The following is a 24,412-nucleotide window of genomic DNA, read 5'->3' as shown; positions in this document are numbered from 1 at the left end:
AAACGGCAAGAGGCTGGAATTACGCCTGCCAAATTTATAGCTACAAAAACAAACAAGACACGAACCAAGAAACAGGAGCTTTAAGAAACACGAACTATCCAAGCGGTTGCCTTCAGCAAACCAGCCCTCCCCACACATTCCCCTTATATAGAGTTCAGGGCGTGGCTTCTCTCTGCCTCCTTCCGAGAAGCCCCATTGCCTTCCTCTGTTTACTCCTAATTGACTGCCTCCTGCGTCGGGTGTCCTTGAACAGGGCCAGCTGTGGGTCTTCTTCATCCACGCTGTCAGGCTCACACAGCTGGGTCTCCGTGGTGACCAAGTGGGAGGGGCCTGGCTGAGGGCTCTCATCAGCAAGATCTTCAACCCCCTCAGCAAGGTCTTCAACACCCCCCTCCTCCTTCTCTGAGTCGTCCGACCCAACTGCCGAACCCACAGGCTGACCCTGAATCACAACAGGTCATAAGTCAAGGGCTATCTGTAATATACGTGTTTCTTGGTACTGGTAATACAACCCACCACAGGAGCTGATACCACTCACTCATGTGAAATCCAGAAGGCAAGATTTCTGCACTGTATTTGTGGGGAAAGACATTCTGAGAATCATAAACATTAGTTTTCATTAAAAGTGTGCATCCTGCAGTTTTTTTAGCAGTAGTACCAATGTAATTTGCCATTGCTTTCTTTTAAGATTTTTTTTCTTACTTCTCAGTTTAGCCTATAGCCCGGGCTTCTCTGATGTTCTCTCATCTAAATATTAACCTGGCCTGACCTTGCTTAGCATTTAAACCCATACTTGACAATGTTGGCTAGATACCACGGTCTGCTAAAACAATTGTAAAACATAAGCCTTGGTAATGAGGAAAAAGTTGAAAATCACTATGTTTATTCAGATTTCCTTTAGTTTTTCAATCACTACAGACATATTAATCGATACAGAACTAACCATTATTTCACTGAGATTTTAGAAATGGATTTGCAGGAGCTATGTGATAACAGTGACAGACAAGAAATTAACCAAGATGAGAAATTAGCAAGCACAGTTTTATAATCATTTATAAATATCTGACATAGGACACCAATAGTTTAGAGAGCATTGAGAAATCCAGCTTTGCCAACAGTAGGAGCTGGAGCAGTCAATCTGAAAGCAAAGTCTGTTCAAGAACTAATAATTCTCTTGAAGTAGGTCTTAAGCACAGCTACATTTGTGTATAGATCTTACTTTGAACTACAGTTCTCCTATTCTCTTCCATAATTGACTTTTGTGTCCCAGCTGACCCATTCATCACACTGGGGTGGCTAAAGCAAGGAAAACTAGAGGCATTATTATAATTATTAATATACAAACAAGCATGCTTCTGTGGAATGTGAAGAATCAGTAGCAGCAAGGCAGAGCCAAAAAAAAGGATAGAAACAGCAAATTGGACAATTGGAGATATAAGCCAAGGAGAAGAGCCTTGTTAATAGAATAACAGAATAATAAAAAAACAGAGTTGGAAGCGACCTTGGAGATCTTCTAGTTCAATCCCCTGCTCAAGCAGGAAACCATACCTGTATACCATTTCAGACCATTCTCTTCTTCTGTTGGTCAAGTAAGAACCAAAACACCCTCCACCACCCAGGTTTGAGTTAGTTAAAGCCACCAATTAGTAAATAATTCATTTGCTAGGACAACAGTGTCCTTTAAAGGTTTGGATGATCTTGGGAGACAAGCAGCCTAATCCAAATTGATAGAGAATGCAACAAAATGAAATTCAATGGTGAAAAAAGTAAGGTTCTACACTTAGGCAGGAAAAATCAAATGCATAGGTATAGTATAGGTGGTACCTTGCTCAATAGTAGTAACTGTGAGAGGGATCTCGGAGTCTTAGTAGACAATCACTTCAATATGAGCCAGCAGTGTGCTGCAGCTGCCAAAAAAGGCAACACAGTGCTAGGCTGCATTAACAGAGGGATAGAATCAAGATCACATGAAGTACTAATAGCACTTTACAATGCCTTGGTAAGGCCACACCTGGAATACTGCATCCAGTTTTGGTCACCATGATGTAAAAAAGAAGTTGAGACTCTAGAAAAAGTACAGAGAAGAGCAACAAAGATGATTAGGGGGCTGGAGGCTAAAACATATAGGGAACGGTTGCTGGAATTGGGTATGTGTAGTTTAACGAAGAGAAGAGTGAGGGGTGACATGATAGCAGTGTTCCAATATCTCAGGGGCTGCCACAAAGAAGAGGGAGTGAAGCTATTCTCCAAAGCACCTGAAGGCAGGACAAGAAGCAACGGATGGAAACTAGTCAAGGAGAGAAGCAACCTAGAACTAAGGAGAAACTTCCTGACAGTTAGAACAATTAACCAGTGGAACAACCTGCCTCCAGAGGTGGTGAATGCTCCAACGCTGGAGGTTTTTAAGAAGAGACTGGCCAGCCATTTGCCTGAAATGGTATAAGGTTTCCTGCCTGAGCAGGGGGTTGGACTAGATGACCTCCAAGGTCCCTTCCAACTTTATTATTATTATTATTATTATTATTATTATTATTATTATTATTATTATTATTATTAGTAAAGCTATCCAATTTAGATCAGGAAAAAAACCTGTAAGTATTAATTTTCTGTGTGATGGTAAAACCACAAAACTTTCTTTTAATTGGCTCCTCAGGAACTTGGTAAAATAATGAATAAATATGATTCAGGGATGTAGTTATGACAGAATACATTTACAAGAAACTGGAAAAAATCTTCAGCTTTCCCGTCTCATTTAATATATTATGAGGTACTTCTCTATAGCCTGTATTCATTTGAACATTTGATCTCTGTTTTAAGTTTGGAACTTAAATGAGGACCCAGATTGTTGGGGGCAATAAGCTGACTTTGTAATAATGCCGCTTGGGGTGTGTGTGAAAGCCCTAACAAGCAGGCATATACATAGAATGAAGGCTACTGCTAAGCTTGTAAGCCGCCCTGAGTCTTCGGAGAAGGGCGGGATATAAATGTAATAAAAATTAAAAAAATAAAAAAAATAAAAAAACTCATGTGTTTAAGCAAGTATAGAGCAAATCTTACCTGATAAAAGTAACATAATCTCATGTGAGGCCAGTCATAACTGAATCATTAAGTTAACTTAAGCTTTAAATTAATCCACAATGTTACTGTTAGGGAATCATCAAATCATAGAATTTAAAGGAGTGATTTAGATCCAAATTAAAGTATTCCTGATAAGTGGCTGCTCTGCTCAGGGCTTTTTTTCCTCATAGAACGCTCAGAACGGCATTCCGGCATCTTTTTTTGCAGGAAAAAACAACCCAGTTCCCTTATTGGCTTTCCTAAGCCTATTGCAGGGCTAGCAATCTTGGTTCTTTTTTATGACTCATGGACTTCAACTCCCAGAAATCCTGAGCCAGCCATGTTGAGGGGAAAGGGAGAGGTTTCCAAGCTGAGCCATGCTGGCTCAGGAATTCTGGCAGTTGAAGACCTTGAGTCATAAAAGATCCTGCACTAGAGGAGGACATTAAAATTATTTACAGGATTACTTCTTTAGGATCTAAACTTTTAGAATCTAAAACAGCTAATTCAAAAAAGCCAACAGGAAAGAACCTCACATATTTCATCTGTTTCTGTCTTTTGGAAGGTAAAACTAGATAACAAAATAATCTATTTCTTATGTTAACATCTCTGCAATGAAATCAAAGGTAACAGGAAAGAAATGAGAAACATTTTTCTCAATGTAATATGTTTAATTTAGCGGATTTTAGAAAAAAAAATAGTATCTTTCATACACTCTTGAAAACTATTTTGAATCTAAAAAAGTCTTAAGAATGAAATATTCTTAATTTGGACTTTACTTTTACTGTTTGGACTGTTGTGTGTTTTGAAAAATAGATTATTTAGAATCTAGTTATGTTGCACTTCAGTCTTTAAATAATTAACCTAGTATATACATAACAATATATGATGTTTTCCCTGGTAAGCTAAACATCAATAACAACATTTATTAAAAAGGCTAAAATAATTTCTGGTGATATTATCTGTATATTAAAATTTTGGACAAGCAGTGATCATGTATCCTAGCAAAAGATGTTACATATGTGCATAAGTGTAGTCAGTAGCATATGCCTTTTTAAAAATATCAAACATGCAAAGAAACAAAAATAAGTCCAAAATATCTGTATTACATCCAGAAATGCCAACTTTGCAACCAATATTTCTCATCCATAACTATGGCGCCCTAAGGATACCTGCATACATGCAAATGCTTCTCTGGGATCAGTAACACAGCAGAGATTGCTTTTTCCTTCCAGTAACATATACCTAAAACCAGTTTATTGCATTTGGCAATTGTACTAAAAAAAAATCTCATTGTCAACCAATATAATTCATTTAATTTGAGATCAAGTGAAAAATTGATTTAAATTATTTTATTAAAACAAATTAATGGCAATTCTTTTATAAGAAGTTGCCTCAAACAAAATGAGTTTGACATGCCTGCTCTTGATAGTTGAATGCTCCAAAATAAATTCTAGACCAGGCCTGTACATGAAGCCTACCAAGCACCCTTGGACAGAGCACAGACTTTTTTTTAAAAAAAAGTAATAAAATCACCACCACTGCCCTGAAAGTCATGTTGCCTAGTGCCTCCATGGCTTACCATGACCACAAGCTCCAACACTGTAGATGCTCCTCTAGTCACCAAATCATTGATTAGCCCACCAGCATTCCTTTGCAGACCACAAAGATTTTTTAATTTATCAGTGTGGGCCTTTCCCTTCTACAAGTTGCACAGATCTCTTCTAGATTTTCCTCTTGCCTTTCTGAGTTAACTCCTTGGTCTGTCATTGAGCAAGAATTGACTTTGTAGGGAAGCATATTATCATTTGATGTATATTTAACATATGTTCTACCTTTATTTACCAATTATATAATATTTGTATGCAATCCACATGGCGAGGTTTAATAATAATAATAATAAGTTGGAAGGGATCTTGGAGGTCATCTAGTCCAACCCCCTGCTCAGGCAAGAAACCTTATACCATTTCAGACAAATGGCTGGCCAGTCTCTTCTTAAAAACTTCCAGTGTCGGAGCATTCACCACCTCTGGAGGCAGGTTGTTCCACTGGTTAATTGTTCTAACTGTCAGGAAATTTCTCCTTTGTTCTAGGTTGCTTCTCTCCTTGACTAGTTTCCATCCGTTGCTTCTTGTCCTTTGTGCTTTGGAGAATAGGTTGACTCCCTCTTCTTTGTGGCAGCCCCTGAGATATTGGAACACTGCTATCATGTCACCCCTCACCCTTCTCTTCATTAAACTACACATACCCAATTCCAGCAACCGTTCCCTATATGTTTTAGCCTCCAGTCACCCAATCATCTTTGTTGCTCTTCTCTGTACTTTTTCTAGAGTCTCAACTTCTTTTTTACATCATGGTGACCAAAACTGGATGCAGTATTCCAGGTGTGGCCTTACCAAGGCATTGTAAAGTGCTATTAGTACTTCATGTGATCTTGATTCTATCCCTCTGTTAATGCAGCCTAGCACTGTGTTGGCTTTTTTGGCAGCTGCAGCACACTGCTGGCTCATATTTAAGTGATTGTCCACTAGGACTCCGAGATCTCTCTCACAGTTACTACTATTGAGCAAGGTACCACCTATACTATAGCTGTGCATTTGATTTTTCTTGCCTAAATGTAGAGCCTTACTTTTTTCACAACTGAATTTCATTTTGCTAGATAGCACCCAGTGTTCAAGTCCGTCCAGATCCTCCTGTATCTTAAGCCTATCTTCTGGAGTATTGGCTATTCCTGCCAGCTTGGTGTCGTCTGCAAATTTGATGAGTTCCCCATCTATCCCCTCATCCAAATCGTTGATGAAGATGTTGAAGAGCACTGGGCCCAGAACAGAGCCCTGGGTCACCCCACTACACACTTCCTTCCATGTAGATGCAGTTACATGCTGAGTACGGCCTGTCAGCCAGCTACGAATCCATCTGGTGGTAATGCTATCTAACCCACATTTTTATCTTATTAAGTAGTAGTTCGTGATCTACTTTATCAAATGCCTTACTGAAGTCCAAGTAAATTATATCTACAGCATTCCTCTGGTCCACTTGTTTTGTCACTTGGTCAAATAATGCAATGATCTGTTTTTGACAAACCCATGTTGGCTTTTAGTGATAACTTTGTTTGCATCTAGGTGTTCGCTGATTTGTTGTTTGATTATCTTTTCCAGAATCTTCCCAGGTATTGAGGTCAGGCTGATAGGTCTGTAGTTTCCTGGATCTATTTTTTTCCCTTTTTTGAATATGGGAACTACATATTGGGGCAATTTACAATAGAAAAATATATATATTTAAAATCATAAGATTAAAACATAAAAGCAGGGCTTTTTTCTCATAGAACGCTCAGAATGGAGTTCCGGCACCTTTTTTTGCACACACAAAAAAAGCTTTTGCACAAGCTATGCTACTCCCTCTATTGGCTTTCAAAAGCCTATTGGCTTTCGAAAGCCAATAGGAATTGCTGCTGAGCGCACCAAAAGACCTGGCTAGCAAACGTTGCACGGGCTAGTTGTCTGCAGTGAAAGCAAGTAGGCAGGAACTTTGCATCCCTCCCTGCTGCCCAACTACACCATCTCAACTAGGTAAGTAAGAGAGGACAAGGATGGGAGGTGGGTTCTGCGGAGTTCATGTGCACTCCATCCTTGTGCTCACCCGTGTCAGCCAGGCTGGTGGCATACCTGGTGTTGGACCTGTGCCACCGTTGCCTCACCCTGCGTGCATAAGTGGCCACCCTGCATCGCCTGGCCCACACCGCCTCCACTGCGCGCCCCGTGCAGCCCCGCCATATAGAGCGGGCCCTGCTGCTCCCACAGCACTAGCCTGGTGGGGAGCCTGCTGCCAACACCCCTCACACCCGTGACCGCAGCAGCGCCGCCTCACCCCACCCACCCCCGCCTCCTGTGCCCGCCAAGATGAGAGTTCCGGCACCTTTTTTTAGAAAAAAAACACTGGCTCTGCTTAAATATATTCATTAAAACACCTGCTGCCAGCGTCAATTTCCCATCGTCCTGTGCGCTCCCACAGGGAGGGCCTCCTCAGGGTACCGCCGGTCAAGGATTGCCGATGGGCGATCCACAGGGGGAAGGCGTTCTCTGTGGGCGTGCCTGCCCTATGGAATCAACTGCCAACGGAACTCTGGACTGCCCCCGACCTTCGTTCATTTCGCCGGGACCTAAAAACCTGGCTCTTTGAGCTATCTGGTCTGGACTGAGGGGTTTAATGTTTTTAAATTGTGATTTAATTTTTGCGGCTAGACTTAATTTAATTTTATTTTAATTTTATATTGGATTGTTTTTAAATTTTGCCTTGTAAACCGCCCTGAGTCCTTTGGGAATAGGGCGGTATATAAACCAAATAAATAAATAAATAAATAAATAAATAAATAAATAAATAAATAAATAAATAAATAAATAAATAAATAAAAGGGAGACTTCCACTTCCCTTGGTAATCGATTCCAATCTATAACTGTTTTTACTGTTAAGAAATTTTTTCTAATGTTCATTCAGAATTTGCATGCATTTAACTCCAGGTCACTGTACTGTTTCATGTCCCATTGTATCATCAGAGATAATCATTACCTGAGAGTGTCCATCTCTTCTGTTAACAACTTCTTCTGTCTCTGCATTGCAGTGAGCTCCACAGCCAGCTGTGCCTTTTCCTTAGCTATGTCTTCCTTCTCTTGTAGCACACGGATGAGTGAACCAGTCTGCATTTCGATCTCTCTGTGGCTCTGGGCCAGTTGCTCACCTAGAGTTTGTTTCTGGCTATTCAGCTGGTAGAATATAGATAAAAACATGCATCAGAGAGACAGACACTAGTAACAGGAGCTGAAGAATTTATTAAAAAGTCAAAAGCTCTAAAGAAAAAAAGATATAAATGTAATTAATAAAATGATCCATTAATTTTTTTCTTAAAAACAATCTTCTTTCACCCCTGTGTTCATTGTGCTACTACAACTTTGAGTGCAAGTCTTCTATGAAAACTTCTGGATTCCCTCACAGAAACTATTATTAAAACAAATCCTTTATATGTTAACATTTACAGCCTTTAGGAGTTTTACAGATCTATTTATATCCTTGTCACATAGCAATCCTCGGATCCTAATACTATTCCATATACCTAACATGCCAGAATATAAAGACAGGGAAAAAAAAGTGTCCTTGGTGGTAGGGATGCAAAGTTATAGATTAACGTACTCTCCCCATAATGTTAGCAATCAAGAAAACAAAAACTACAATAAGTTTGGGTGATTTGCATAAATTCATTTTCTTTTTGCTATAGAATGTAAGTTTGTCTAGTTGTTTACCAAGCTTTGCTTGTCATCTTTCCAGAGTTATCCAGCTAAATGCAAAAGTCTAAATCAGAACAAGCAAGTTGATCCCAGTTGATTCTGATGTACATACTGTACTTTGCTGTGATAAAAGGCCTCCTCATCTTTTCATACCTGCATCATTTGGTCCTGTAGCTGGACTCTTTCCCTTCGCAGTAAGGCTATTTCTCCTTCCAGCATTTCCCCTTTCTCTTCGGTGGCTTGGCAACTCTGCTCCAACTCTTGTTTCTCTGCCCTCATGTGCATCTGCTCCTTTTCAAAGAGTGCAAGCTGTTCTCGCCAAACCACTTGCTCTTGCTCCAGCTCCTGCTTCCTCCCTACCAGCTTGCTCTTCTCATCTTCAAGCTACACAGTAAGAGGAAACACAGGGATGTACAAGTTCTAGAAGTGGGAGGACAGAAGGTGGATAGGAACATAAATGGCAGGCTTAAATTGTAGTCAGCCAGCAAAAGGGAATGATGCAGAAATATTGTAATCTTGCAGTAACTTTATTTGTAAGTTCCAAACTGCCTTTGAGAATAAATTAGCAACTTTATAAGCATAGACCACTGAATCAGGAATCAAAAATCTTACACAGATATGCATCTATGTAGATATATATTGGTGTACACACACACACACACACACACACACACAGAGAGAGAGAGAGAGAGAGAGAGAGAGAGAGAGAGAGAGAGAGAGAGGCAGACAGACAGACAGACAGACAAACACACAAACACACTTTTCTCCCTTGCCTTCTCTTACAAGTCAGGTTGTTTGTCTGCTTACCTAGTTCTGTGTTTTTATATTGACAAATTTCTACCAAATGTGCAAGTGTCAAATGGAAAATAACAACAGGACAGAAATATTGATGGTTTGATTGTGCATGCTAGTCAATATACATTTGGCATTTGTGCTGAAAAACATTTTAGGCAAAATTTGATTTAAATTTTACAGACAGACTTGCACATTTCCAGCCATCTGCAGTTCTCCAGCTTGCAATCCTAAGAGCCAATTGAGATGTATGTAATTAATATCCATATTATTATTATAAAACTTTTATTCATAAAACATGAAACTCAGTCAATTGAACACTCAAATTGACTGGCACTAATGGTTGATACAGGTTGCTGCCAGCATCCTAGGTATCAACCAAGTATCTCCTTAAAATGTAAGATGTTCCGAGTAGCATAGATTTTTGTAGCTTTGCTGGAGTTATTGCAGGAAGCTGCAATTTCTTGATGTATATTGCAAAGTTTTTGGACATAGTTCCCATTGCCCCGATGACAATGGGTATGACTGTTACACGTTTCATCCATAATCGTGCAGTTTTGATGGCCAGGTTGCGGTATTTCATAAATTTTTCCAGTTCTTTTTCTTCAACTCTGGCATCTCCTGGTACAGTGATATCAATCAGCTGTACGTTTCGGTTCTCTATAACTGCAATATCTGGCATGTTGTGTTCCAAATGGCGATCTGTCTGTATTCAGAAGTCCCACAAGATCTTCATCCTCTCATTCTCGACAACTTTTTCCACCCTATGTTCCCACAACTTTTTGGACACAGGCAAGTCGTATTTTTTACACAATGCCCAGTGGATTAGTTTAGCAACTTGGTCATGTCTAGCTTTGTAATCAGTTTGCACGATTTTGCTGCACTCACATTTATTATTATTATTATTATTATTATTATTATTATTATTATTATTATTACTACTATTATTATTATTATTACTATTATTATTATTATTATTATTATTATTAATTATTATTATTATTATTATTATTATTATTATTATTATTATTATTATATTCATCGCACAGTCAGCCAGATGTTCAGACTGGATTTGGCATTTTTGTCTACCTATCAAGTCCTTACCAAGGAGCTGGGACAGGCAGATGTGGTTGTTTGATGGTATTACAGATATCACCACAGGATGGAAGCAGTTCCTAGTAAGGCCGCCTTTTGTAACTGACTAATGGTGAATTTGTCAATGCCAATGGTGTTCAAGTGGTGCTCCAGTTGTTTTGTGCTCCAGGCACCTATTACTAGTGGTACTACCCTTGCTTGCCTTTGCCACAGTCTATTTCTATTTCTATTTGTAGGACTTTGTATTTTGTTATCTTCTCCAGTTCTTTCTTGTCTATTCTGCTGTCTCCAGGCACTGCCACATCCATTATCCAGACTTTTTTGTCTTTCTTATCGACAATTGTTAAGTCCGGGGTGTTATGTTGCAGGTGCTTGTCTGTTTGAATTCTGAAGTCCCAGAGCAGTTTAACTTTATCATTTTCTATGACTTTCTCTATTTTATGGTCCCACCACTTCTTGCTTACAGGCAAATGATATTTCTTGCAGATCTTAATGTTATTTTCGTGGGGCATCTTTATTCCTTCAGTTTTCACTATTTTTGCTTGTTTGAGAGTAAGTGTGGCACATTTGTTCAAGCCAAACTCCATTGCAATTATTATTGTTGTTGTTGTTGTTGTTGTTATTATTATTGTTATTGTTATTATTATTGCAGATACAACAGTGGGATCACTACACAGGGTTTTAAACTATTCCTATTTGTCATTGCTTTAATGAAGTTACTTCAATGGACATAGTGTAGGTAGGTGTGCCATGCATGTGCATATAATTGAAGCCACATCATTAAAAAAATAAACTTTTTAATTTCATCTCCTGTGATCTTGCTAGGAGCAATCCACAATATAATTTATAATTTTAAAAACATTTGCAGTAATTTAATTTGTTTGGTGTGGCTGTTAATGAACCAAGTTAGAGACTGAGAGACTGTGAGTTCTAGTTATGCAGAAATCCACATCAGTGACTTTGGGCTAGTTTCTCTCTCTCTCTCTCGCTCTGACCTAGAAATTATATAAATTTTATTTATTTGTCAAATTTATATAGCTGCCTATCTCACAAAACAAGTGACTATATGTAGAGGCCCAAGACAAAATGAATTCAGGAGAACAATTAAAAACATTGTTATATAGCAATGTCAAACAGCAACTATCACAAATGGCTCATTCTCTGCAAGCTTTTGCAGCAGTTCAAATTTCAGATAAAATTTTGTAGGAATGAAAATGAATAACTAACAGATTCATATGGAATGGAGAATAAACAAGAGTAAGATTCAAAATCTTACAAGATTGAAAAGGTAGTAGTAGACGTTTTTTTCTAAGATCAAACTATATTGTCAAGTAAATTGTCTATTATGGATAATAACATGGATAAAATATCCAAATAACAGAATATTAATTTTAGAAGGAAACAGTTTAGTCAATGGACTTCATAGAGATGAATAATATAAAGAAAGAAATGCTGCTGCTGCCGCCGCAGCAACTAAAAAATATTATGAGAGAAAGTCTGCTAAAAAAATTGGAACTTTCTGACCATAAGACTGATGATTTCCCTATTAGCATACATGTGTGTGTGTGTATCACACACAGCAATGCACATGGTAGAATGTTCTATTTATTATTGCATTTCTCACATTGATTATGGTACAATTTGTCCATCTTTGGAATCATTGACCGGGCTGTATATTATCTGTAAAACATCATGTCTGCTAATGTGGTTTATCTGGATTCAGAAATCATATTACTGCCGAGACGAAGCAAGACTTGCTTAATGAAGGTAAAAACTTACCATGGTTAATGTGCTTAGTGATCTTGGGGAAGAAGGAGGCACCTCAAAAAAGGTAGCAGAATTTGAAACATTAAATTTTGAAACATACAAGATCAATATCTATTGGGACTCTTCTAGAAAGTTTTTTTTATATATGATACAGAGATAAAATAAATTATAAACAGCATGGTAAAATGGAATGTGAAATATCAAAGACATAATTACATTGTAACAATGGGAAGAACTATAGAAAAATCAATAAAATTGACTCCAAGTTACAATTTTAGGAACAATTGGTACAAAATGTTTTATAATAGTTAAAAGCCCTGTCAATGATTCCCAAAATGGGCAAATCTAACCAGTGGTGGGATTCAAATATGTGAACAACCGGTTCTCTATGTGGATGCTGCTTCCAGAAGCCCAATCTGGGCCTGGGCAACAAAAAAATTAGCTACCGGTTCTGCCAAACTGGTGCAAACTGGCTGAATCCCACCACTGAATCTAACTATAATCAATGTGGGAAATACAATAATATATATATGGCACATTCTACTATATGCATTGGTTTTTTCTTTGTGTGTTTGTGTTGTATGTGTGTCCAAAATACTGGAAGGAAATAACACTAAAACTTTATGGTTTTTTTTTAAAAAAATAGAATTTTAACTAAAACCACATACTTTTACTAGGAATAATTCCAAAGAGCATAAACAAAAAGTATCATAATCTATGAGATATGTACTGGCAGTGACCAGAACCAATTTGCTACAATATTAGAAAAGTGAAAACCTGCCAATAATACAAGAATGGGAGATTAAAGTCAGAGAATATGAAGCAATAGCAGAGCTCATTCTATATATTTATTTAACTAAATTCATACAGGAATTGCTCCCTTTTCTATAATGTACAAAAAGGCAGGTTTAGACATTTGGGACATTTTAAAGAAAAAAGAAGTATGAGATCAATTATAAAAATATCAAATAAAATGGTTTAAACAAATGTAAATAACAATCTCCAGTATTTCAAGAAAAGTGCAAATATTTATGTAGTGATTAGAAACAGGGCCTATGAAAAGAAAGGGAAAAGGGGAGCTATTGAAAGTTCCTCCTTATGATAATTTTTCTGTTTTGCTTTTGTTTTGTTGCAGTATCTCGCTTTTCTGTATTCTGTATTCTTTATTATTATCTTGAAGAATATACTGTAACTATGCCCTTTCTCTTGAATAAAGTGCAATTAATATGTTTATTTTCAATCTACAAATCTGTTAGTAGTTTTCATTCAATATTTATATCTTTAACACTTGAAAGTTGTTATTCATAAGTGCAAACAAGCTGATGTGTACAATTACTGCTCTTTGCTAAGGTCTGTTCATAGCTGTAGAAGAAAGAGAAGCAGAGCCTGGGGGCAGAGTCAAGAGAGGAATCAGCCTGGAGTTGTTATGTTCCCATAGGGGGTCCAAGTCCCATCCTTCTTGAATTCTGTTAACTCTTACCTAGTGCCTTACCCAGTCAGTTTAGTGCTGACTGTTAGTTGACTAAGTTTCTTGTGTATAGGCATGAGCAATAAATAATCTCAACTGGAACTGGTCCTGATTCTTCACACCTGACAATAGCACAATTACTGTAGTATCTTGTTACCTGTAGGATGATGTGGTTTAGTTTGATTTTGTCATTTGCTAGTCCTTCATTCAGAGCTCCCATCCTGGCTAACGAATCCCTTAGTTCAGCATCTTCTGATTTCATCTTGTGTATGGAGAGTTCAAGCTCAGTGTTGCTGGCTTCAACCTGAGGTGGAAATTGTAGGCATATTCAGATTAGACTACACTCACAAAGTCAGCAAACCTTACCATTTTTACTATTTGGATAAACTGTAAGCATGGCAACTAGTTTTTAATGACTAGTTAATTGGTAATACAAAAATCTCCATCTATTTGAAGGACATGATAAATAATTCTTTAATTCTGAATGCATATTTACTTCACTGTCTCTGTCTAGACCAGGGGTAGGCAACCTCGGCTCTTTTATGACTCATGGACTTCAACTCGCAGAATTCCTGAGTCAGCTGACTCAGGAATTCTGGGAGTTGAAGTCCATGAGTCATAAAAGAGCCGAGGTTGCCTACCCCTGGTCTAGACCTATCTGGATTGCTCTCTTCGATACAATGCATGGATTCCTGAGAGAAAATGCATACTTTTTGAGTGCTAGTTGTTTGATCAGATGTTGGTTAAAATAAAGGTTATACAAAATTATTAACATAAAGATCAAGGACCTTATTAAAATATTACATTTTAAAAATGTAATTCTGACCAGGCCATTCCCTATTCAATGCTACTCAGATTTAACTGCATCTAAAACAAGACAGAGAAAGATCTTTGGTATCCATAAGTACAAATGAAAGTGCTATTTCTCTTTAAGATCATTATGTAATCAGAAATATTCTTATTAGGAAAATGCCATTTCCCTTCCAGAAATGTTAAATAGGCCAAAAGAGTGGGTGGCAAAAAAAATTCTGCTACTCACTTAAGCTGAGCCAATGTGAGCAGCTGTAGTAGTTTTTACTGAAGTTTTTGACCAACACACTTACTCATGAAGGATCTGTTCAAAGACTTCATTGAATCACAGGATTGGTGGGCATAATATTTCTGAGGAAAGAGATCTGACTTTGCACATAAATTGCTCTTTTGAAATGTTAAATTCTGAAAATATGACAGCATGCAAGTACTCCATCCATAGTTGTGCTTTTTTCCCCCTCTCTAAAGCTGTGAAAAAATAAACTTTGGCTGTTTTTTTCTACAGCATTAGCCCATTTCAGATTTCCTATTCCCCCCCTCTGTCATTGCTTTGCAATAAAGTAAAGGCTAATTGTTTTATTGTATGTTTTTTTCATCATCAGGAAAGCAATTGATGATGATCTTTATGATTAGAGAATGACATATTCTAGGTATTTTAAACTAGCTTTCTCCAATTTGGTGTCTCTGGCGTTTTTTGAAAACCTGATGCTTCAAACACTCTTCTCTATAGTTGTAATACAGACCTGGTGTAACTAAGGTGGCTTTCTTCATTCTATGCATTCATGGTTTCCATTTGGAACTCCCACCCAAAATGGCCAATTATTTCTATGCTGATTCAAACAGTTCAAATCTGAGTGGCTTATAAAAATTGCAATTAAGATACAAATAACCACAATCAAATATACTGTTCCAGGGATGAAGTTTATATATTAGTCTAGAGTAGACTGATTGAGGCGTCAGCATTCACCTGGGCAATAACAGTTCAAGGTCAGGTTCAAGTACAATACCAATCTACAGAATTAAGGTCAGTACTATCTCACTTTTGTTTATTTAGCTGGAAGCATCGCATCTATGCTGGAGTCAATATCTTTTTATGTTTATGCAAGCAGAAACTAGTAAAATAAAGAAGCACTTAACACTTCTTTAAGGTTTTACATAGAATATCCTCCATAAAATATTACTTAGAAAAGCAAGATACTACAACAGTGTGAAATGTTGCAGCAGGACTACTTCAGAACTGAAAGTGGAGACATCTCCCAAGTCAGGGCAAGAGATGGGAATAAAGCCAAATGGCATGTGAAAACACATCAACAAGCAATCCTTACTTTGGAAAGTGCTTTGCTCAAGCCTTCCTTTGCACTCTCCAGTACATCTTTCTCCAGCATGGCTTGGTTCAAAGATTCCTTCACATTCACTAACTCTTTCTTCAGGACTGACATTCTTTCCTCAAGTTGCTCCAGAGACCTTTGCCTGTGAAAAGAGAAAAGTCTAATTGGGCTTTGCATAAACCATAACAGATTATGCTGAACACATTATAGATGCATCCTGAATGTGTGGGGATACCATGTTTGTATTCTGAAACTGAGTCGGAAAATATGGATATTGACTTGCATGGTAGCCTCTGGATTAGAGATCCTAGCTTGCATAAAACAGAATGAGAATATCAGTGTGGAGACTGGATTTTGGCATATTGGCCAAAAGATGCCAAAACATATTTGTACTGTCTTTACATTTATCAAGGAATACTGATGTAGTTGCTGACAAGATTGCAATAATGAGAAAGTAAAAGATCTGTTAGGACACTCCATTCTAGCATTTTATTTTAAATCCAGGCAACCATGACTCTGGAAAGGATTCAGCTTAGACATTAAGGACAAATAAATGTTCTTACTGTTTTTCTCCAGTAGCAATAGCAATTAGACTTACATACTGCTTCATAGTGCTTTACAGCCTGGTCTAAGTGGTTTACAGAGTCAGCATATTGCCCTCAACAATCTAGGTCCTCATTTACCAACCTTGGAAGGATGGAAGGCTGAGTCAACCTTGAGCCACTCAGAATCAAACTCCTGGAGTGAGCAGTGAGTTAGCCTGCAGTATTGCATTCTAACCACTGTGTCACAACAGCTCAGTAACAAGTATTAAAGTTGTGCTGTCTTTGACTGTGGAATAACAATTAACTATAGTCATATCTAAGTTTATTGTTGACTGTGTTCTCCATAAATATCTACATTTTAAAGTATTCTTAAATGATTGCCTTCATATATCGCAGCATCCAGTTCCACAACTGTTGCATACGTAAGTGCTTTCTGCCTATTTTTCTATCTTTAGTTATACCCTAACCCTAATTAATTAGCCCTGAAATGTTGTAGCAATTTGACAGGACTTTCTTAAAGAGTCTGGGACTTCCACTGAGTGAAAAGGATTTGTTCTTCACAGATTACTTTCCCACCCACATAATGGAATGTCTCAGCTGCTCTTCTACTCACTGCTGTCTACCAATATCCTCTTGTTCTATTCCTCTTTCATTACACAGTGCTAGAGACACAACTGCAGCATCTCACCCCCGCTCCAATTCCTTTCGTGTCCTCTCTCTTTCCTTAATCGCATCTTCTTTTTGCTCTTCAAGGAGTTTTCGCTGTTTCTGTAGCTCTCCGTTCATCAATTTCAGGCGCTCTACCTCCAGATGGGAGGCATCAAGTTGTTGAGTCTGGCTTTCGACTGCTATCTCCAAGGTCTCCTTCTCTCTGAGAAATGAAAAGAAATATGAACAATTTTGGGCCAAGATCATTCAGACCATGGGCATGCCCTTGCCTGTCAGAGTGGAACTATCTTTGCATATCTCTAAAGACCAGTTGCTTTTTTGCAAAATAGGGCTTGGATGAATCATTCATTTTCTATCAGAAAATGTAGAAAGAACATGTTTACCCATCCCCCATCAAAATCCTTCCTTTCCAACTACCTTCCCCTATGCTCTTTGTCCAATTATAAAAGCCGTACATTTGAAATACTTGTTGGAAGAAAAGTGTGAGACTGAACTGGAAGGGGAGGTGGGATTTGAGATGATCTCATGTTATATGGTGTATGGGTATACCATAACTTGGATATATGGTATTCTGAGAATCCGCACATTCAATTACAATAGATGGACACAAACAAATAAATAAAACTACATTTCATTTAACATAAGGATCAAAACAATTCCTTTAAACTGCTTCTTTGAAAAAACATGGTCATGATGACAGCAGTAAACATTTCGCTTCTGCATTATGGTAAAGAATGAAGTCCTTATTCTGCATATTGCCTTCCCAGGTTCCTGACTGGAAAGCTATTTATGATCTGGGACAATTATGGATTAAACAGCACTGCTAGCTGGCAGTAATGGGAGTTTAGGTCCAACAATTGTTTTGTAGGCCTTTCCCATTGTTTGGATAAATGTATGCGGTGATGCAAAAATGCCTCCAGTGAAATCTGACCCACTATTGACATCAGCTGGTCCTGAAAATAAAGCCAGGAAAAGTTTGATGGTAGTCCCCAATGGCTGAGAGGACTTTTTTTCCCCAAGGGGGAAGGCGGCAGAAATTGTATTTATTATTTATTTGTATCCCACCTTTATTATTTTTACGAATAACTCAAGGTGGCAACATAGTCAACACAATTTCTCCCTCCTATTTTCCCTGACAATAACTATCCTCGGACATGAGTTGAGCTAAGAGTAAATGACTCGCCCAAGGTCCCCCAGTTGGCTTTCATGGCTAAGGTGGGACTAGAACTCACATTCTCCTGCTTTTTAGCCTGGTGTGTTAAGCAAAGCACTAGGGAGTTAGAACTTTATAAATGAATGTAGTGAATGTGTGAATTAGGGGTTCACAAGCACCCCAGTTATAGATGAAACCAGCATAGTTGATTTCCACAACACTCCCTAACCAAGGGAAATGCTGAGGATTGTTCCCCTATCATGACAGTAGGAGAATGGACATTTATTTTTCTGCATATTACATGTTCATTACTGAAAAGCTGTTAAATTTATCTGTTCTGTTTTTGAGCTGCTGTTTCTAATATCTTTTTAGAACTGTTTTTTTTTGAAGTTCAAAGCATATCAAAAGCAGGCAAGCTTTCAGATGAGAATTCAAACTATTTTTCAGTCATCATCATATGACTGAAATGGAAAGAATTAAAGGTCATTTACTTAAACTTCAATTAAAGGCAGAATTATGACACATCCAAATTCAAATGGATTGTTAACAGAATACATTACATATTAAGGGATGGCAGATCTTAAAAAGTCTGCTTTACTTGTCCATTTTGAATGGACAATTTTTGTAAGGATTTTTCTAAAACTCTACAAAAAATATTAATTTCACTGGCTGGGAGTGAACAAGGATTACATTTATTTTTTAAACTATTATCATCTGAGCCAGAGATCTCTTCTGGCTTTGCTTAACTTTAAAAAAATCCTTATAGCAGCACCAGGCTTATTGCAGAAAGGGGTCTCTATGTTTTCACTGCTAACTGGAATAGCCATGTGACTCCACCATATCATATAGCAATTCTAGGAAGTGCTAGAGAAAACATTTTTTCTTTAAATATCTTAGCATTACTCTATGAGGGTTCCACAAATTATCTTAAGTTAATGATGAAACATGGAGGAAATAAATTCTTTCACCATCTTGCATATGTAAAATGTTGCTCATGAGGAACAATTTAAGGCAGACATGTCAAACACAAGGCCCGGGGGCCGGATCCGGCCTGCAAAGTGGTTTCATGCGGCCCGCGAAGCCATCCTGGAAACAGTGAGGGAACGGCCCCCACTGCCTTAGCCCTGGCCCAGAGACCCTCCTTCTGCCAGAGACCCTCAGATCTGTCCCACTCCTGGCCAGGCCCCCATAGGCCCCCTTGATGCGAACGATGTAGAGCTGGCCACACCCACCCAGTAGACCATATACACTCTAGCCACGCCCACCCAGTAGGCCATGCCCACCCTGGCCATACCCACCCAGCCCCCTGAGGGCAACCGCAATGCTGATGCGGCCCTCAATGAAATTGAGTTTGACACTCTTGATTTAAGGCATTGGTATTAACCTTTAAAATCCTAAATGGTTCTAAGTGTGCCTATACCATTATTATTCTATCTAACAGTAGAGTGCTGCAGTAGAGGCCTTTTTGAAGATCTACTCCACTGTAAGAGGTATGTGTTTATGGCACACACAAGGGGGTCTTTTGCAGTGTTGTCAGGCTATAAAAGGCATTTGTATGGAAGTTGCATTTATCCCCTACTCTGTCTGCATTATTTTAAAGGATCTGTAAATATCCATTGCTTTATATGTTACTGGATACCTTTCCTTGCCAAACAACTTTCTCTGAACAAATTAATTGTGTACATATGCTTTTATAAACATCAAAGCTAAATAATATCAGTATAATATTTCTGAGGCCATGAGCGGAGATATTTGATAACTTTGGCAACAACAAATGCTGATGTATGTTATTCCCAAAGCCAGCTTTTAATCATCACTTTAATCATCACTGTTCATATCCTTGGCTGATTATCACAACAAAAAATAATGCTAAAGAGTGAAATCACATCATCAGAACAAAAGAACCTTCCATGTTAATATCGTGGAAAAATCAATTGCATGCTTTTCTTCATCCTCCTGTAAGTAAGTACCAAACTGAATCATTAAAATTATGTCCTGGACAGACACAAGGGGCTGCTTTATACTGGGTCAAAAAAACAATTCTGTCTAACTCAGGAACAGGGGCTGCAGCATTTTAATAACTTATAGTATGTTTTCAATGACAAAGGGCTACAGGGACATAGAATTGATGTGAAGATGTCATCAGAAGGGAAAGACCAATGTTTTTGACCTTTCCCTCCACAACTAGGTGTTTTTTATTTTTAAAAAATAACATACTTTTTATTTTCTAAAAAAGAAATACATATACTAGTATGCAACCCATCAAAAAGGGCTGTTGTTTGGTAGCTTATCACTGAACTTTGGCAATGAAGTCAGAATTCAAAGGTTGCAAAAAAGCATTCTGGTGGAGCAGCATATGCCTCATTCTGATTTAGTACAATACTGTTTATACTTAATGATTGGCAACAACTCTCCAGCAGAATCTTTTCCAGTCCTGTTTGGAAATGCTAACTTGAAATTTTCTGTGTGCAAAGCAGTGGTGGGATTCAGCCGGTTCGCACCAATTTGGCAGAACTGGTAGCCAGTGCTTTTTTTGTAAAAGAAAAAGTTGCCGGAACTCACACATGTCATACAATCCGCCTTGCCTACCCTACAAGGTTCCATCCAAAAAAGGTGCTGGAACTCCGTTCTGAGCATTCTATGACAAAAAAAGCCCTGCCAGTAGCTAATTTTTTGTTGCCCAGGCCCAGAATGGACTTCCGGAAGCAGCATCAACACAGAGAACCAGTTGTTCACATATTTGAATCCCACCACTGGTGCAAAGTAGATACTCTGTTACTGTGCCAAAGTCCTTCCCCAGAAGTTATGGGAATCTGCATAATGAGAAGAGTTTCTGTAAGTGACAAATCACTAAAAAAGTTCTATGATGCGTCTTCTGAGGTCACAACTGGTGCAACTGCCAGAAGAACTGAGTCAAAGCCATGTCCCTTGAGATCATTACAGTAACAGGCCAAGCCTTCTTCTTTTCCCACCTTCACCTTTCTAGAACTTCCACTGAGGATTTCCAATGCTGTGCTTTCAGCCTGCAGTCCTCCAGGGTCCTTGTCAGCTCTTCACATTCCTGCTTCTGTTCCTGCAGCTGTTGATCAGCTGCCTTCATTTCCTGCTGGCAGTCCACAAGCTGCTTCTTGACAGATCCCAGGATATCTCTGCAGGATTCCAATTGCACAAGCAATTCCTGTTCATAGAGATCAAACAGTTAGTTCCACATCAAATGCCACAAAACATACACAAGGGGAGAGAAAACCTCCCCATATTAAACAGATAAACCAAGTGCTCCAATCAATATCTTCATCCATTCTAATCAGCCAAATCTCTGCAATGGATCTTGGTTTTTCTAAAAGAAGCCTTGAAAATGAGCACTGAAACTTATGCCTCCAAATCAGTCCCTTGGTCTTTCTGATATCTTCTGTCACTGACAGTGTGCTCAATAGTAATGGTTGTTGAAGGAGTTATAGCAGCTATTTCTTTGCCATGTAAATAGAGGGATGGGAGAGGAATAGTTTTTACCCTCTTTCTTTCTTTAGCATAAATTGTATGAAGGAGTAAGGTACAGGAGTAAAAAGAAGAACTTTATTTCCATTGGTGAAATCTAGACTTTGGATGTACACTTCCTCTCTTGGGAACTTTGCATTCTACTGAAACCTAGCGAAGCAATTGGGTGAGAATACATATTAATAAAGAGATGACAAGTTTTATAAATTAGCATTTATCTAGAATGGAATGGATAATTTTTTAGGAACTAACAATTTCAAAGGGGGATGCTGAGGATGGGACAATGATAGAAAATGGGCTGGGATCTTCCAGCTTGTTTATACTTTGTGTATGTTCCCCAGGGCTTTTTTTGTCATAGAACACCCAGAATGGAATTCCGGCACCTTTTTTGGATGGAACCTTATAGGGTAGGCAAGGCGGGTTGTATGACGTGTGTGAGTTCTGGCACTTTTTTTTTTTTTTTACAAAAAAGGCACTGATGTTCCCTCTCACAAATTGTGGAAAACTATGTTTCTGATTTTTGATAGTGAGATTGTTGAAGTCTAGCTCCATAGTCAGAAGTGGCTGTGCAGACTTCCCCCTCCCAAAAGTAGTTGGTTGGTAGCTGAATGCTGCCTTGTTGGGGGTCATAGGTTGTGTTTCCTGATCTATAGCTTTCTTCCAGATATATAGAGCAATGAAAAGAAGCAGACACTATTCAAGTACCTTTCAATATACATGAAACTTATAAGGCAACAAAACGGATGAGTGAGAGGTTTTCCAGAGTGTCTTTGTGAATGGGAGTTGGGAATAACTCTAAGGAAGGAAAACTGAGAGTTTGTAAAAATGCCAAGGTAATTTATTATTCACAAATTTCCTTTCCCATTTACTTGCTGATGGGTTCAATATGTAGCTTTATCCTTTGGGGTTTTCTTTTTATTAATGTTTACCACAAATCTCTTAGGTAGGCTCCATTATGCTTAGAGCAATACCCAGGCTAAATTACCCAGAAACTATATAGCCAAAATCTGAATTATGATCTTCCAAATCTTAATCTATCACACTAACTTCTATACCACAATGGAAACTGTCTGAAATGGACATGACAGTTCAAACAGAAAGGGAGAGGCTTTGGATGTAATTAAGTTTAAATGTAGGAAACTTCCTATGCATGGGAAGTGGAAACAGAATTCACAGAGAGGTGGTAAAGATTGCTGAATATTTCCTCTATCCCTAAGGTATTCTGCCTATCCCATTTGGACTTCTTTTCAATTTCACCTGCATAGAAGAAAAGCAGCTGGGGAGAACAGCTGTAAGTGCAGAAAGAGTTCAGCACTGCTCTCTGGTCACTGTTTTACTACCTGAAATTATCTCCTGCAGCTGTTAACTACAGTCCGCTATAGTTATACAGTGGAAGATATAAATCTGCAGCTGTAGATCTAGTATATCTTTCCAGCATTCACAAAATCCACCTGGGATGGCCAGCATTCATGCGTGGATAGCAATAGCCACTAAAATGTTAACACTAATTGAAGTACAAGCAGCATGCTCCTTACTTCTTGGGCAGAAAATAAACCTAGCCAATGCAAAATATATTAAAATAAAGAACATTGCACACTAATGGGATATTTCTACTATCTGTTTAATTTATAAATAAGCTAGGCAGGCATGTCAAACTTGCAAGGTCACATGACGTCGCACGACGTATTGTGACTTTTCCCCCATTGCCAGCAATGGGGTGGGTGCAGTTTTGGCGTGACGCATCCGGCCCATGGGCCAGCAGTTTGACATGCCTCCCCTCCACCTCTACCCCAATTCCCTAAAATAGAGGAAAGAACACTGACAATGGTTTTGTTGTGAGGATCTGTATGGTACTTAGACGTTATTCAGCAGGTTTTGTTTTTAATTTTGCAATAAAAAGATAAGTTGGTGGACTAAGTGATAATGCTTGATTCCAAAGGATATTTTAGCTTTATTCACAAAGAGTCAGCCATATGACTATGTATAACAAAACAATCACTTAGAATGGCGGCCTAGGTGCTGTTATAGGAAAAAAGAAGAAATATGAAACACAGAATTACAAACATCTTCACTTAAATTTTTGTTACAACTTCCAGATATCACCTCCAACTTTTTTTTTAATCCCATTTATATCCTGCCCTTCTCCAAAGACTCAGGGCGGCTTACAATCTAAAGCACAAATCAATGTGCTTAGCAATAGCCTTCATTCTATGTATATGCCTGATTATTAGGGCTTCTGCCCCCCCCCCAAGCAGCATCATTACAAAGTCAGCTTATTGCCCCCAACAATCTGGATCCTCATTTTACCTACCTTAGAAGGATGGAAGGCTGAGTCAACCTTGAGCCTGGTGGGACTCGAACCTGCACTAATTGCACGCAGCTGGTGTTACTTAAGGAGGCATTAGCCCACTGCTCCACCAAGGCTCTTCTCAATTTTTTTTTATAAAAACAAAACTAAATCCTGAGACAAATATTTTAGCCCAGATCTAAAATACTGTAGATCAAAGTATATTGGAATTAATAAGTGTTTCTGAATTCCCCAAGTGAAAGTCTTTCTACTCCAGTGAACGTACATCTTTCTCTATATCCAGCACTGAAGATTGATTGCAAATTGTCTTAACTGCCTTTGCAGCCAAATGTTACAAAGAATTGCATTGCAAAGCTGGGGAAAACCACAACTGACCCATTCTCCATAAAACTCACAACTCCTCAATAAACATATTTAATATTATTTGAAATGTATATGAATTATTATTAAACTTGATCATATCTGAACCTACAACCTGATATCCCTATAACTCAGAGAAAACAAGGGCTGGACTGTCTGCCTCTCTTATCTAGAATCACGCTACCAGAGAGATCAGATGGGCCTCACTTTGAAATGAATAAAAACTTGACTTTGTGAACAAGTGAGAATTCATATGGAGGAGGAATGTTGGTTACTGGATTATGGA

General features: G+C 38.3%; 1 protein-coding gene across 1 annotated transcript in view; it reads right to left on the bottom strand.

Moving 5' to 3' along the window:
- The window catches only part of CROCC2 (ciliary rootlet coiled-coil, rootletin family member 2), a gene marked incomplete at its 5' end in the record, with an annotated part of 111,184 nt that overhangs the window by 57,354 nt on the left and 29,418 nt on the right, over positions 1-24,412 (bottom strand). Inside the window, 6 exons of the mRNA XM_081329888.1 lie at positions 7,624-7,817; positions 8,490-8,720; positions 13,616-13,762; positions 15,594-15,738; positions 16,830-17,012; positions 20,942-21,141. Of these exons, the coding sequence (XP_081186014.1) occupies positions 7,624-7,817; positions 8,490-8,720; positions 13,616-13,762; positions 15,594-15,738; positions 16,830-17,012; positions 20,942-21,141 (1,100 nt within the window). The remainder of the gene's footprint in view (positions 1-7,623; positions 7,818-8,489; positions 8,721-13,615; positions 13,763-15,593; positions 15,739-16,829; positions 17,013-20,941; positions 21,142-24,412) is intronic.

The sequence above is a fragment of the Vipera berus genome (genome assembly GCF_964194415.1).
Source record: "Vipera berus genome assembly, chromosome: 5".
NCBI lineage: Eukaryota > Metazoa > Chordata > Lepidosauria > Squamata > Viperidae > Vipera > Vipera berus.
The sequence above is the reverse complement of the archived record's forward strand: the minus strand, read 5'-3'. Positions and strand labels throughout refer to the sequence as shown.